The sequence below is a fragment of the Sarcophilus harrisii genome, chromosome 1 (genome assembly GCF_902635505.1).
Source record: "Sarcophilus harrisii chromosome 1, mSarHar1.11, whole genome shotgun sequence".
NCBI classification, from domain to species: domain Eukaryota; kingdom Metazoa; phylum Chordata; class Mammalia; order Dasyuromorphia; family Dasyuridae; genus Sarcophilus; species Sarcophilus harrisii.
The window spans coordinates 267,958,099-267,975,045 of record NC_045426.1 but is presented as its reverse complement, the minus strand read 5'-3'; the positions used below and the strand labels follow the sequence as shown (position 1 = coordinate 267,975,045).

Here is a 16,947-nt window from a genome sequence, read left to right as displayed (position 1 = left end):
GTGAGATTTTGTTGTTTACTCATTCTTCTAGCCTACTTCTTAATTTCCAACTTTATTATGTCCAGTTGCTCCCCACTTCCATAGGAAATGTCTCGGCTGAGTTTATGTTCTCTAGGATGCTGTAGCTGCTTTCTCTAGGTGATAAGCATTACATTATTCCAGAATTTCATAGACAACTCAGACTGCCGACCCATAGTTTTTAGTGCTTTCAGAGCAGTCTGATTGCTGTCTTCGTGGCGTGAGTTCTAATTATTGACCTGAGTGTGGGTCTGAGTTACATATCTGTAGGTTTGTCCCTTGTTGGAGTTCCAGTACACTGGACTCACCCACTATCAGCCATATGAAAAGATCTGCTGGTTCTGAGTATCAAAATCCAGGGTTCCCCCTTTGGTTTGGGATTCTTTTATCTTGTTTATTTTGCTTCAGGCCACATACTGGAGGCTGAGCTAACATCCTTCTGTACTTTTGCTTTTCACCAAACTATGTCTCAGTTGCTAATGTGGATTCTAGAATAGTTGATGAGGAATGGGTTTTGGTGATTCATCTCTGACCAATCTTTGAGATATTAGACATTAGAGGGCATGGAAAAGGGTTTTGAATTAGTGACTTATCTTTTTTTTTTTTTTTTTTAATTATAGTAACTTTTTATTGACAGAACCCATGCCAGGGTAACAAAATTACCACTTTTAAAGTATTACTGATAATGGCCCCAGGTCAGCCATTTATAATTAGTTCACTGTGTAAGAATGTGATTGCAAATTTGCCATAATTTGGATAAAACTTTCATATATAAATATAAATATATATAAATATATATATATCTTTTGATCGATCTATCTATGTATCCATCATTCTATCTCCAGTCTAAAAATGACACAAGTCCTGAAAGATAAAAATGAGAACTTAGTAGCAAATTTGTATTTTGGTAATTCCATTTAATGTTAGGAATGTGCATTAAATATAAATGATAGAATAGGATAAAAGTTAAGCTGTTGATGAGCAATACTTTGTCTAATGACTCCCATATTAATTTTTGTTACTTTGGTTCAAGAAATTTAATTATGTTAAATGTGGACTTATTTTGATGAAAACTTTTTTCTCTGAAAATAGCTATAACAGATATGTTATTTTAATTATAAATGAAGTCATCAACTTAGTTTATTAATCCTCCACACTGGGAGTTAGAATTCAACAAAAATAATTTTTCCCCCTAGTCTTTCTTCTCATAAGTTAGGGTCTCTTACCTTAGGTATTTGTGGATTTTGGAATTTGTCCTGTGACAACAAATAACTTTTTTTTTTCTTGGTAGATTACTGAAAATCTCAAATGTGTTCATTTAAAATGGATTCCTTTTTCCTAAAATAAATAGATAAACAAACATACATGTACATATGTGTATATATATTTAAGTGAATTTTTTACTCCCATATATGTTCTCTGCTTTGTAGCTTTTTGAAAAAATACGGATATGTTACATGTCAGTAAGATACATAATAATAAAAATTTAACTTCTCATTGGGGGTATTGTAAAAATACAAGTGATTACTCATCTTAATATCTAAATATTTATTATTATATTATATGTATAAAAAATAAGGGCAGTGGATCTGTAATTTCATTGGTTTGGTGGACTTCCCTAATGAGGAAACTCCCATTACTTAATGCATATTGAAGCTTCTCTTCAACTTGATTGTCTTAGAGAGATGCCTAGTTGCAAAAGTTACAAACCCTCTGTTATAAAACTATCCAGGCAGTATTCCTGAGAGTAGCCAAACCAGATTAAAGTATAATTGGGAGATGTTTAACAACAACAACAACAAAAACAACTTACAGTAAAACAATGGTAATGTTTATTTGTGTTTTTTTTTAAGTTAATAAGTGACATATAGAGCTTGAGTTTGATACCACTTGCCTAGGACACTGATAGATTAAGTGATTTGCTCAGATGTGTGGTAAACTCCTAAATCTTTAATCTTTTTATTTCAAGTTCTCTACTACAAGATTTCTCATTTTCCAAAACCTTTTTGTTTCTTGCTATTAGTAATAGCATTATTCTACTTATAAAGACTTGTAAAACATCAGCCCTATTTTCTATCTTCTTGACCTCTTCTTTTCTTCATCTCTAATTAATCTCCATTTTTCTGTAATGGGCTGAGGTTTGAGTTGATGCACTGAGGTCCCAAGTACATGAGGCTAAATAGTAATTGGGCTATACTCTATTAATATACATGATTGGATAAAGAATGGCCCCCGCCCACTCTCTGTGCAAGTCCTGATGTGTTGTATATAAGAAATGATGATTTTGGTGGGTGGAGGCAGAGAGACAGGAAGAGAGGTTGGGAGAGATTGCTGCCTGGGTTCTACTCTGATAGCTGCTGGTCTTGTGGCTGCTGGTCTAGCTAGCTTCTTCACTCAGCTGCACACATTGCTATTGCCTATTCCCTTCCATCTCTGATCTTTCTTCACTGAGAATAAAGACTGACGATTTTCCCCTAACCTGAATTCCTGACTCCGGCTGATTTTAAAATACGCGGTCTTCACAGTTTTCCTTCTCTGGAATATCTTATCAAATGTCTTTCTCCTTTTCCATTGCCAATGGCATTGACCTTTCTAGTTCAGGCTACTCTTCTCTTCTCCAGAGCATAGACTATATCAGAATCATCACTAGTCATCTAAGTGATTAGGATAGTGTATTGTTAATGGTTAATGGTAATGTAATGTCAATAATTATAAAATCATTAATTCACATGTTATTAAATAAATAACATGTGAATTAATGATTTTATAATTATATCTGCACCTTCCTGCTCTATAGATACTAACTTTTTGACATATCTCAAGTCTCCTTGCTCCATTCTAGAAGTACTTCTATAAGATAAGTATGCTGACTTTATTGAGAGAGAAAAGTAATTACCTTATATGAATCTTTGCAAGTCAGATGACATCTTTATGCCTCAGCCCTGAATGTTTTTTAAGGTTCATAGAGAGAAAAATTACTTGCTTTTCTTGAGTTATCTTGAATTTAAATCTGTTTTCTGGCACTTGTTAGTTGTGTACCTGAACAAGTCATGTAATTTCTCGATCTCATTTCTCTCATTTATAAAATGGGAGGGATAAAGATACTCCCTTCTTCATAGGATAATTGCAAGGAGACTGCTTTGTACATGTTACAGTGTTTATGTCAATGTTATGTTGTTATTGAGGTGTGTATGTTTAATTAGAGATAGTTGGTTAAATAATTTAATCAGAATCACTTGGCTAGTTTTATTCTTTGAAAATAACTTATCTATTAGTAATTAGTATTTCTTTTATTTAGGCAGCTCAGCAAATCATTGAACTTCAGGAAGCTGCACAAATAAATGCTGGTTTACAGCCAACTAACTTGGGAAGGAACAACAGCCTCCACGATATGAAGACTGTAGTAAAAACTTGGAGGAATAGGTTACCTATTGTATCAGATGATTTATCTCACTGGAGCAGCATTTTCATGTGGAGACAACATCATTACCAGGGTAAACCTACCTGGTCCGGCATGCATTCATCATGTAATTTTCCAGACAACCCACTGTTTTTGTTGTTGTTGTTATGTGGGGGGAGGTACGGGGAGGGATGGTGTTTTCCACTTTTTGTTACTAGAATGGAGTCAAAGGTCACCAACTTGGCAAATGGTGAGGACTATGTGGGATCCTCAGAACTTTTTTCAGAAATCCGAGTCACTGAGAAGAACTAGAACAGCTATGCTCTCACCTTGTCCCCTTTTCTGTTCTCCCTCCTTTCTCCACTCTTGAGGTCCAGAGCCTGATAGTGGGCTTATATGGTCAAGGTTTACAAGGCAACCTTCATGATGTAATTAGCTAAGGTGATGGTGTTGAGTGTAATGTGTAAGTATATTTATTTTTTAATGAAAAAAATATAAGTATGATACACAACAAAAGTAGCTTGGGTTCATCACAAATCTCCCATTTTCATAAGCCATATGTTCATTTTATATTTTTAACAAACCTTATTATGACAATTTTTTTCTATCTCAGTTTAACTTATACTAATAATTTGTTTCTTTGCTTTCTAGCTATTGTAACTGCCTATGAAAATAGTTCACAGCATGATCCCAGTTCCAATAATGCCATGCTTGGGGTTCATGCATCAGCTTCAGCCATCATCCAGTATGGAAAAATTGCTCGGAAACAAGGACTGGTTAATGTAGCTCTGGATATATTAAGCCGTATTCATACTATTCCTACTGTTCCTATTGTGGATTGTTTTCAGAAAATTCGACAGCAAGTCAAATGCTATCTCCAGTTGGCTGGAGTCATGGGCAAAAATGAATGTATGCAGGTATAGTGTTAATGGGATGTGTTTCTTTTGACCTTAATTGTCCACTCATGGAATAAACAAAGTAGTAAGAAATTTAAGAATTATAATTAAAATGTCATGTACAAGAAAAAGTCATGAAAGAGAGAGAGAATAGTGCACTTATAGTAGAGGGAGATAATTCTAAGAAGAAAGGCAAAAAAACAAGTAGTCATTTAGTTAAAAGAATTAGGATTTTGAATTTAATTAATTTGATGAAGGGGGGAATATTAGGTTGAGTAAATAAAACTGAACTAAAAAATGATTAAGTTTCTGAGAGTAAAGTTGTCGATTGATGACTGAGTTAAAATTTTTTACTGTTAAATAAATTGGCAGCCAGATTGAGGCAATATCACTTTATTATTGTATTCTGGTAAAAGGAGAAGGCTCTCAAAGAGGTCATTGATTCCATTGATCTTTTATGTTGTCTGTTACATTATTGACCTGGCAATTCATTTTTTAGTACTTTTCCCACACACCCACACATTTTCTCTTAACAGGGCCTTGAAGTCATTGAATCCACAAACTTGAAGTATTTCACAAAGGAGATGACGGCTGAATTTTATGCTTTAAAGGGAATGTTCTTGGCACAGATTAACAAGTATGTATATTACACAAATGAATTGTCTCCATATAAGCCAGGAGTAACAGCAATAATACATAAAAATGTTTAAGCAGGGATGTCATTCAGGAGGTACAGTCAGTACCAAGTCCAAGTTCAAGCAAAAAATTGCTTTTCCTCCACAATGTGTCAGATACAGTACCTCATAGCAAGATATAGTAGCTTTCATCAGGAGATTGATAAAGTCAGTTTGGTATGTTGTTGGGTTTTTTGTTTTTTGGTTTTTTTTGGCTGAGGCAGTTGAACTTAAGTGACTTGCCCAGGGTCACACAGTTAGGAAGTGTTAAGTGTCTGGGGTCAGATTTGAACCAAGGTCCTCCTGACTTCAGGAGTAGTGCTCTATCCACTGCACCACCTAGCTGCCCCAGGTATATATTGTTTAAATAAGTTTTTGCTCAGTTTAAGAAAATTATTTTGTGTGTGTGTATGTGTGTATATATATATATATATATATATATATATGTAAATATATATATGTATATATACATACACACATATATTATGTGTGTGTATATATGTGTGTGATGTGTGTGTGTGTGTATATATATGTATATAAACATTCTTTTTTGGTCATAATTGAATATATTTACATATGGGAAATATACTAACATTATGATAACCACAGAATTTCAGGACCTTTGGGATCATTTTATTCAGCCTTCTCATTTTCCAGTTGAGGAACCTGAGGCCCTTAAGAAGTCAAATAATTTTTCCCAATCCCATGAATCTGATTAGTGCCCAAACCAGAACAAAACCCCAGTTTTTAAATATAGAGTCATGAAGAAGCTGAAATGTTTGATCCATGTAGATCCATAAGTTATACTGGCTAGAAGTTGTACTCTTTATCATGGGTGAGCTAAACTGTTTAGAAAAAGAAATAGAATAATTATATGTGAATAACACTAACTGAAAATTATCTTACGCTTCTTATACGATCCTGGAAAATACTGTCACTAATTTATAGTTCTACCCTAGTGCCTTATCATGCCATAGAGATGACCTTTGGTCCTTTTATTTCTCTCATATCCTTCCAAGTTTATTGATATTATTTTATCATATTAATGTTTTTAAAATTAATTACTGCCTTTTTTTTATCATTGTTATTTGTTATTATACCCTCCCCCATCAAAATCTATTTAAAATTTTTTTTTTAAATCTCTTCCCTTTAATCCTCATTCTCAGTCCCTTTTACTCTGTCATCTATATATCATAGCCCCCAAATGACTACCTTGGAGACCAGTAGTGATCTCTTTATTAAATACAGTCACCCTTTTCTAAAGACATTCTTTTTTTAACCTCTATAGTATTTGACATTGTTGACTATCTTTTCCTCTCTGGAAGGATGTTCTCTTCTCCTTCAATTCTTTAATATTACTTTGCTGTTTCAGAATATCCTCCTTTGTACTATCATCATTCATATTCCTTTCTCTTTGTATTTGTATGTCCTAAATTTTAAAACTTAGGAATTATCCTTCACTCTTCATTTTTTCACTATTTATACCCCAGTTGCCAAATCGTGTTAAAATCAATTCTTCATATGTCTCACATTTGTCCTCTATTCTTTCCTCATATGATAAGTACTCTAGTTCAGAATTTCATCATGTGTTCCATGGACTAATTCAATAACTTTCTCTCTCTGCCTCTAGACTTTGTACTCTAATGCATCATTTATACCACTGCCAAAGATTTGCAGTTGGTAGTACTCATATTTGCTGTAGCAACCTAAATTTTCTTTTGCACCCAATTATATTATTTATTTCAAATTATTTTGAATGGAATTTCTTTACTTCTTTCTTCTGAATTTTTTTCCCAGCTTTATATAGAAAGGTTGATTTCTTTTATACCCTACTTTATAGAAACAGTTGTTGCAATGAATTTTTTTATTCAATCTTAGGATAGGGTAATACAGTAATGTCTTAGTATTTTATCTGTGAATGGAAAATTTTTCCTTCTTTTTTGTCTCTTTATTTCTAATTTTTTTTATTGTCTTGCTGTTTCAGTTAGAACTTCTAGTATAATATCAAATACTAATGTGCTGCTTTTTCGTTTATTTTTTTATGGTTAGTTTTTTTTTTGCTGAGGCAGTTGGGATTAAGTGACTTGCTTAGGGTCACATAGCTAGGAAGTGTTAAGTGTCTAAGACCACTGTCTTCCTGATTTCAGGCATGGTGCGCTATCCACTGTGCCACTTAGCTGTCCTGGTTATTTTTATTTTAATTTTATTTTTCCAATGGTACTTTATTTTCCCAACTACATGAAAAGATTGTTTTCAGTGTTCATCTTTGCAAAACCTTGTATTCCTAATTTTTCTTCCCTTCCTTCATCTCCCTTTCTGAAACAGCAAGAAATTTGATATGGATCAAACGTGTAATTCTTCTTTCCAAATTCATCATGATGCTTAATTAGTACTTAAAGAGAAAGTAATGTGCTGTGGTCAGCTTGATTTTTATCAAACTAGTTCTTTTATTTTTAAACTATTGGCAAATAACCTGACCTCTTTGGTCCCCAGTCTTCTCTATAAAAGGGAAATGATAATTTGTATATCATTTACCTTAAAAGTTGCAAATAAAGCACTATAAATAACTGGTGTACTATATAAACATGAGCTGCTGTTATTATTGTTAAAAGATTGTGCTAAGATTGTTGTATTTTGGCAATCTGAATCTTCCATAAAAGTCATGCTATCACTGTGGTTAGTTGTGTCTTTTGTCATTGAAGGGCTATCAGTGAAGTCACTTGTTACTAGAAGGTTGACCATTAGACAGTTTTCAGAAGATAATAGGATCACACAGTGGTGACAAATACTGTTGTTAGAAATGGAAAATAGTGGTCAAGTGAGTCATTTATCAGGCTGCTCCCATAGTAATCTGTGCCAGAGCATCCTAACCAAGGACATAGAAAGCTACTGGGAAATATAAAAAGGCTGTATAATACAGAGGCTAATTAGCTTTTTAATAAGCTATTTGACAGGCAAGGTTATTTGCATTTGTACCATGTTTTCCATAATGCTAGTCATTTTAATTTCTGCATTACCGCTGATCATAATTACACAGCTTTGTGGTCTCCTATTGAACCAGTATTCATAGTTCTTTTTCTTTTAAGCCCTAAATAATTCTTACAACTTAAGTCTATTGGATTTGTTTTTTAAATATGCTGAATTTTCTCTTCATTTATGATTTTTTAAAAAAAATTTACACAAAAGGAAAATGTTTTTCAAAGCACTGTTAATCTAAGCAGATTTCTTGAAAGTGTTGATTTCTTTTCTTAATTCTATGATAGAAATATGAAAAGAATACACCTGTTACTAGTAGTGATGAATTTTTATAAATTTTTTAGTGAATAAGTGTAGTTAGCTGCAGTGGTATTGGTGTGAGATTTTAACTTTTTTGTTAATATTGGCATTAGTTTATACCCTTGATGTTTTTTCGACCTCCACTCTTTATATCTCTACAGTCAAATATCTTTTGTAGATGCCCTTAACTCAGTCTAGTAATGAGATTCAGGGATAGCATAAATGAGTGACAAGTCTCTATGTGGTCTATTTTAACTCACTTCTGCCTTCTACTGACAGCCCACAATCTCCTCTGAATCAAAATATGATTCAGAGTTCCACTTGATAGAAGTATTAAAAAGTGATGAGGAGCTAAAAACAAAGACTAGATTTTGGTTAATTCACAAACTAATTCACAAAACCCCTGAATGATAGAACTAGCACTGTTGTGTCTGAAAAACTTTTTTGAGAAATATTTATTTCTGATTTTATTTTGCAAGTGATATTATCTAGTAATTTAAATCGACATTCTTTCCCTTCTCTATTTTTCATTAATAATTTATGCCCCCCTTTTGAAAAATGAATAGAACTGAACAGAAAATCAAAATGAACAAAACTGAAATTGACTCCTTTTACATAAAGGTAGCACAATGAGTAGAAGAGTGCTATATCTCGGAGTCAAGAAGAATTGAGTTCAAATTTGGCCTCAGACACTTGTTTAGATGTGTGATATTGTGCAAATCATTCTGTTTCAATTTCCTCATCTGTAAATGGAGATGATATCTTATCTCTGAGGGTTATTTTGAGCATCAAATGAGTTATTTGTAAAATACTTTATAATTATACTTAAAGCTATATGAAATGCTACTGATTACTATTTTAACATAATCGGCTACTCCATCCCCTTCATTATGTAAATCCTAAATTGGTTCAGTGGCTTGTCCTAGGTTACATACATAGTTTGTAGCAGAGCTGAGATTTGTACCATCTGGCTCCAAATCCACTGTACTTTTCCCAAAACTAAATGGCATTGCATCCTTCTTTCTAGTGACTGAAAACATAAGAAATAAACACAGATAATAGAAACATTCTTCTCAGAAAAAGAGAGTGAGAGAGAATGTTACAATACATATAAAACCACCTGGATATTTTTGATGAGTATATATATCATTAATTGTTAGAACTTTGTGTACTCAGACTGTGGAAGGAAAAGAGGTTTTGGCATTTAAAAATTGATCTTTTTATTTCTACTTTTCACTATTATGAGAGGAATAAGTGAGTCAATCTCACCAAAGTGAGATTAGGCTTTGGAAATGGCCTGGGAAGGGGGAGAAGCCTTAGAACTAATGGGACTAAAGCAGACTAGGGAATGAAATTAGTAAATAGAATAAGACGGGGGCATGAATTTTATGCCTTTGTCCAAAATGAACAGGATAATCTGGGGATCCTAAGAAGGCAGTAACATAATTTATTACCTTTAAAACTAATGATTAACTTCTAATTACAAGAAGTATGTTTAGAAACTCAGTTCTCTAGTGTCATTTGGCTATTAGCAAATGTATCGCCATAATGAATAGCTCTCAAAAGAATTTCGAACAAGTCTGTTTACAGTTATCAATTATTATTTTCTTCAGTACTTTAAGAATCTGATTTTACCTGTGTGGTACACAGATACAAACTAAAACCACTACATGTTCTGTTTTATGAGTTGATGTGACCAGACAATTTACCTGGTGACTGGAAGTGGTGATAAACCTCTCTAAATTCAGCTAGACAGATTCTGTGATAATAGAGACTGGGCTTGGAGTAGTTTCATCTCCATAGGTACTACCAGAAACTGGGTTTTGCTGTTATAGCCTTCTGGGATGTAGACCAGGTCCATTTCATAATGAGGCAGTGGTAGGATAAGTGAAGAAAGAATTTTGGAGGTATATACAGGAAGGTCACAGATACTTTTAAGTTGGAACTTCTTTGCCTTTTGAGTATTACATACTTACCTGATCATATTGTCATATTTTTACAAGTGTTTGCATTTTAAAAGGTGTATCATGTAGCCGTTTTTTTTTGTCTTGAAACAAAATTTGTCTTACACAGTTAATTAGCCATAGGTAGTTGAAAACTGTACATGTTTTAGTTGAAACTGACATTTAGTCTCTGTGATTGCTATCCAGTTATGTACTCCTGTGCATCCAGTAGATGGAGCACAAAACACTGAATTTCCCCAGTCATTTCTATAATTCAGAATTGTTATATGATCTACCAGTGCTGATATTGTCTTTGATTTTTTTTTTTTTTTTAACATGGCAAAGCATAAGGAAATATTTAGAATCTGGTGACTTAAATTTGGTTTTAGTTTCCTTAGTTTCCCTTTTAGAAGATTATTTAAAAGAAGAATTTTTAAACAATAAGGTTTCTATAGAAAAGTGCTATGGTTAAATTATGTTTGCTCAAAATTATATTGGCCTTTTTGGGAAGAAAGTATGTTTTACAAAATTAAAATTACAACATTTTAGTTTTGAATAGAAGTATTTTTAATAGACATTTCATTTTCTATGAAATTTAAAAGAAAAACTTGAAAATTAATTCTTTTCACCTTTATAAATACACTATTTTATTATAATCTTAATACTGTTTTAGAGTGATTTCAGTTCCATCAGTTATGTTGGAATGTTTTATCTCTTACTCTAGGTGCAATCTATTTGGGTATATTTCTCATAGTGAAAAGGTTCAGCTTTCCTTGGGAACCATAAAAAAACAACAGCTAACTGGCTTCAGTCCTCTTATTTTACAAAGAAATTGAGACTGATTTATCCCAGTTCATTTCTCTTTCCTGCTTCTCAATGGATATACTTAGTCATTAAAATGATAAATTTAGATTCTGGAATTATATCTAAACTGTTAGTTAAAAGGAATAGTTCCCCTGTCTTTTGGACATGTTCTATTTTGAGTTTTATGGAGTTTTCCTTGCTTGTAAATCTCTCTAACTTTTAAAATATTTGAATTCATATTTTAATCTTTTGTATTCTGATAGGTCTGAGGAGGCAAACAAAGCTTTTTCAGCAGCTGTGCAAATGCATGATGTGTTGGTGAAGGCCTGGGCAATGTGGGGTGATTACCTGGAAAATATATTTGTGAAGGAGCGGCAGCTTCACCTTGGTGTATCTGCCATCACTTGCTATTTGCATGCATGTCGACATCAGAATGAGAGCAAATCAAGAAAATACTTAGCCAAGGTAATCCTGGAAAGTACATACTTGTTGGTTAGTTGATTGAGCCTTTTATCATTGCAGAAGAATTTCTCTGAGTCCATAAATACAACTGGAGGTTGAATTTAATTCTACCAATTTAATAATTATTTAGTAATAATTCTACCAATCTGTGTTATTTGATCATATTAACATTTTAGATGTATAAATCAATATTATAAGCTCCATTAGGATAGGAATCATGCTAGTATATCTGTATATCTCAAGTATCTTCCGAGAAAGAAATAATTAAAATATGTAATTGCTTCTTACATAAGAATAATCTCAGAATCAGATCGTCTTTGCTGTTCTCGGTGTTGACTTGTATTTTTTCTTAGAACTTGATTTTAAGCGAAGTAGTTATTATCGCTAGATAATTGCTAGATAACTAACTAGCTCTTGTGAAGGGTCAGAATCTTAGATTTGGAATGAACCTGAAAAGTCGTTTTAGATTTATGCTCTTAAATTTCTAGAATTATGGCTCTTTATTTACTTTTGTACTTCAAGCATCTGTGATTCAAATTACAAATATCCCTTTGACCACCAGTGATTGTAATAGCCAATTTTATGACAAAAAACTCTGAGCTGTCCTTTTATTAATAAGCCAGTCATATCCTCAGAGAGTAGACATCAACTATCACTGGGTTTATATTCAAAATCTTTACGGATTGTATCACTCCTTCTTTAAGAATTTTCCCCCAGCAATGAGTGTTAATAGTCTGATTTTTATCTAATGATCATCATCATAATAATTATCAAATGAGTTTGACCTCTCATAATTTTAGATCATGCCAAATAGTTTTGATTTCTGCTTTATAATATAATTAGTTATAGAAGTGTTTTTCTTCTATTCAATTTTTTTTTTTCATTATTTCTCTTGAGTTTCTTGATCTTTCATTCTTTCAAATGAATTTCAAATTGTTTTTTTCCCCCTTAGTTTTATGAAACATTCTCTTGGTAGTTTGATGTAGTTCTAAATTTGTGATTTAAGTAATATGTTCATTTTTGTTATGTTGACATAGCCAATAAACAATGGATATTCTTCCAATTATTCATCTTTTTTTTTTGTATCTTTAAAAAAATGTTATGACATTACATTTATATATTAAGAACTTAACATACTTTTACTCGCTTTCAGTTTTATTTTAATTAATATCTAGGAATCAAGGCTTGATTCCTTGATTGGCTTGAGATTTCTTTGGTATAGAGAATTTCTAGGTGAGGAAGTTCTATCAGTGCAAGTATTCTTTGAAGCAGTTTTAGACAGTTATCTAGATCAAGAAATGAAATGACTTTCCAGGTCATACAGCCACTATGCGGCAAGGAGAGAATTTGAATTCAAGTCTTTCGGTTTCAAAGCTTTTTGATCATTACTGAATGGTACTTCTCATATTTTAGCCAATAGAAATTGTTTGCTGTGTGAATTCATCCTGGCAACTTTCCTTGACTTATAACAACAATAATACTTATAATAACATGATTTATTATTATTAATGTGATTATTGACAGCTTTATGGTCTTTAAGGTTTGCAAAGTATTTCTTCATACTATTTATCTTGAGTTGAATTGTTAAATGGGCTTCTTTACCAACTTTGGGCATAAAAGGTCCTGAGATTCCTTAGTTAGAACTAATTGTTGTAAGCTGGATTGTTGCTTGTCAGCCAGTAGTAATCTTTAGAAGTCAGAGTAACTTTAATCTTTTGCTTAAAATTTCTTTAATTTATTAAAATGCTTAGAAACATTCCTTAAGCAAATATACCCTTTTCAGTGGTAGTTAATTATCTTCTGTTATGATTAATGAATTTTTAGAAAGTATCTTCATGCTCTCTCAATAGAAATGTACTCCACGTAGATCCAATTTTATCTGCAGTCATTCCTGTTGCAAATAGTCTGAGACACAATGCTAGGTATAATGAGAAAAATAAAAGCATGGCATGATTTAATCCACTTCTGTTTTAGATTAGTATATTTGGCATTAGTGGCACATAGATATACATATAAACACATGTACACACATATATTTATACATTCATATACATACAATTAATTTGGATCTTTGAAGCCTTTGAATCTTGGTATAGGAATCTTTTCAGTAGTATAAATATATGTACATGAATGTCTTTTTCTTGTTTAGTCATTTCACTCATGTCTGACTCTTCGTGACCCCATTTGGTGATTTCTTGGCAAGGATATTGGAGTGAGTTTACATTTCCTTCTCCCGCTCATTTTACTGATGAGGAAACTGAGGCAGACAGTGTTAAGTGACTTGTTCAAAAATCAGACAAATGGTGTTTCGGGTCAAATTTGAATTCATGTCCTCCTGACTCCAAGGCAGATATTCTAAAGCACTGTGCCATCCACTTGTTCCAATAAGTTAACTTTAAATGAAGTTTTTTTTATTTTTATTTTTTAACATTTTTTGGTTTGATATTTCTTTTCAGAATCATTGATTATTCTCTAATGTAACTGATCAGGTCAATTAAGATCTAATCATAAAATTTTATACCATCTACTATTGATACCATATGTAATTGATGAAAACCTTTGGGATCTTTATGCTGAAAGTTGATTTCTATAAGTTACCTAAAAGATAACCATCTAAAAATAGTTTTATTTCCCCAAAATTTAGCAATAAAATTTTATATTTGCATTTTCTCTTTCAAGTTACCCAGTGATAAGCCTTGTGAAAATGTTTCTTTTTTCACTGCTATTTGGTAAAATCAGCTTATCATTTGGTCTTAGATAAATGATTAAAAATTATCTTTATGGTATTTTCTAATTAGAAAAATTTTCTTAAATTTGTATTTACATGGAGGCAGCTGATGGTACAATGGATAGAATACTGACCTGGAATCAGGAAGACCTGAATTCAAATATGGCCTCAGCTGCTTATTAGCTCTGTGACCTTTTGCACACGGCACTTAAACTCTGCTTCAGTTTCCATATTTTTAAACTGAAGGTGATAATAGTAGGGTTATGAGGATTAAATATAAAGTGCTTGCTTAGCACATTGCTTGTATTGTCTGGCATGTAATAGGCACTATATAAAATCCCATCTGCCCCCTATTTCTTGGTGATCACAGTAAACGAGATATATATTTAAATTTTGAAAACTTTTGTCTTTTCTTTAGGTATTATGGCTCTTGAGTTTTGATGATGACAAAAATACGCTGGCAGATGCAGTAGATAAATACTGTATTGGAGTGCCTCCCATACAGTGGTTGGCTTGGATTCCACAGCTATTAACTTGTTTAGTTGGTTCTGAAGGCAAGCTTCTTTTGAACCTCATAAGTCAGGTATGTTGAATTAACCCGTTTTTATTGATTGATTTCTTAAATTTTTTATATTGTAAGCAAGTTTTTTGTTCCTTATATTAAAACATTTAATTTCAACTCAATAGTTTTATAAAATATATTTATAATAACTGTCTGATAATTTTAATATGAACTTTGATAATAGCTAATGGAATCTTTATAACTTTGGTACTGTAATCTCTTTGATTTGAGCAACTTGTATATACATTGCATAATAAAATATAAAATGAAATAAAAATATGACATACCATTAAAAACATTGTGAGGATCACCTTAAAGTATAATTCTTTCATAATCTGCCAGATATTTATTTTTTAATCTAACTTTCACAAATGTTCTTATGTTTTGTGATTGCCCAAGAATTAATTATTTAATTTAATTAATGAAGTACAGATTTATTGCTTGGTTTTAATGCTTTGCTTAAAGCATGTCTTTTGGGATACAAATCAATACTAAAGGCCTATCATCTGGTTTTGGGGTTTGACGGAAGCGATGAAATTTAGTTAGGGGGGTTTAGTGGTAAAAAAAACTATTGTAAATTATTATAAATATTGTTTGTCTTTGTTTATCGCCTAACACGCACATACACACATATACACACACGCACACACACATGCACACACACATACACACGCATGTGTATTTAATATTTAATATTCTTCAACAGTGAACAAATCTGATGTAGTTTAATAAGCCCTTATCTTACAACTGAGTTAGCTGCATTATTTCCCTTGTGTAATGAATGACTAAGTTACATGATAATGTCTACTCAGCCTTTTTAAAGGAACCATAAAACCTCACTTTGGTAAAAATGGTATCTTTTTACCTGAAGTGGCTGGTTTTTTTTTTTTTCTCCCAGCTTCAGTATTGCAATTATGTTGAATAAGGTTACTCTCTAATGAGTTCAGTTCTTAGGCAGTGTTGGGTTCACAGGGAATTGTGGCCTAATTTAAAGACTAACTGGTATCATTATACCTCTTTTTCTTCGATTATGTGCATGAAAAAGATCTTTGTGCTGATTAGGTACTCTTACATTTTGCTGTTTTCAGATTTATTAGGCAATATGATAGCAAGACTCCTCATTAATAGTCCCTTGATAGAATGTGTAGAAATGTACCATTTTAGCTTAGTTTAGACTTTTTTGTGGAGGGGAGGACATAACTAAACTAGAATGCTTTAATTTTTTTTTTTTTTTTGATGAAACAGGAGTTTAATATGACTCATACAATAGAATCACTATCGAAGTACATACTTGGTTGATTATACTTGTGTGTACTTAATGCTTAATTAGCCATTCATTTGTAGAATGTGGTAAATAAGTTTCTTTTCTTTATTTAAGTCTGGTTATCAGTAACAGAATGAATGATATTCCCTCAATTTTTTTAATAGGTTGGAAGAGTATATCCTCAAGCTGTCTATTTTCCTATAAGGACTCTATATTTGACATTGAAAATTGAGCAGCGAGAACGTTACAAAAGTGGTGAGTTTTTTGTTTTTAATGGGAAAACATTGGCAAGAAATGAGAAGTATGAAAAGATGTGAAAGAAGTATCAAATGTTCTTTAGTCTTTCTATCTACTAAACTTGGCACTTGATTTTATCTTTCTCTTAATTCTGTAATTTTTCCCTTTTATTAAGATTGTGAGCCTCCTTGAGGGCAGAGACTGTTATTTGCCTTTCTTTGTGTGCCCACAACTGTCTCTGCATATAGGAACTTAATAAATACCTTTTGCTTTAAATTGACCTGAAAAGTGCATAAAGAAAACTTCTCATTACTCAGAATTAAAATTTTGTTTAATTTAATGTTACACAGGCTTGATTTGTGTGTTGATAATATTAAAATAAATGTCATTAGCTAGAAAAATGTCTTCTGAAGTTTGTTCTCAGTTTTGGTGAATATGGCCAATCGGAAACGTTGATCATTTGTAGTAGTAATGTAATGTGGTAAATCATATTGCCAAAGTAGACTCTATCCACTGGTAACTATGGTAGTACATAAAGCAGATGATAAATGTTAAATATATGTTTCTATTTCAGGAAAATTATAAATGGAGAATCCTTATAAATATTATTATTTACAAAGACTAAAGTAAAGTAATTTTTAAGACTTGCTATTTTTATGTTTTAAGATCAAAGATAGATCTGG

At 32.2% G+C, this 16,947-nt stretch overlaps 1 protein-coding gene across 10 annotated transcripts in view; it reads left to right on the top strand.

The window, feature by feature from the left end:
• The window catches only part of TRRAP (transformation/transcription domain associated protein), a 143,484-nt gene that overhangs the window by 102,649 nt on the left and 23,888 nt on the right, over positions 1-16,947 (top strand). For 7 of the 10 annotated variants that reach the window (XM_031941607.1, XM_031941630.1, XM_031941616.1 and 4 more), the window contains 6 exons: positions 3,317-3,545; positions 4,070-4,335; positions 4,851-4,951; positions 11,275-11,476; positions 14,620-14,784; positions 16,192-16,282. In XM_031941607.1, the coding sequence (XP_031797467.1) occupies positions 3,317-3,545; positions 4,070-4,335; positions 4,851-4,951; positions 11,275-11,476; positions 14,620-14,784; positions 16,192-16,282 (1,054 nt within the window). The remainder of the gene's footprint in view (positions 1-3,316; positions 3,546-4,069; positions 4,336-4,850; positions 4,952-11,274; positions 11,477-14,619; positions 14,785-16,191; positions 16,283-16,947) is intronic. The other 3 variants (XM_031941644.1, XM_031941639.1, XM_031941620.1) reach the window with 1 other exon arrangement.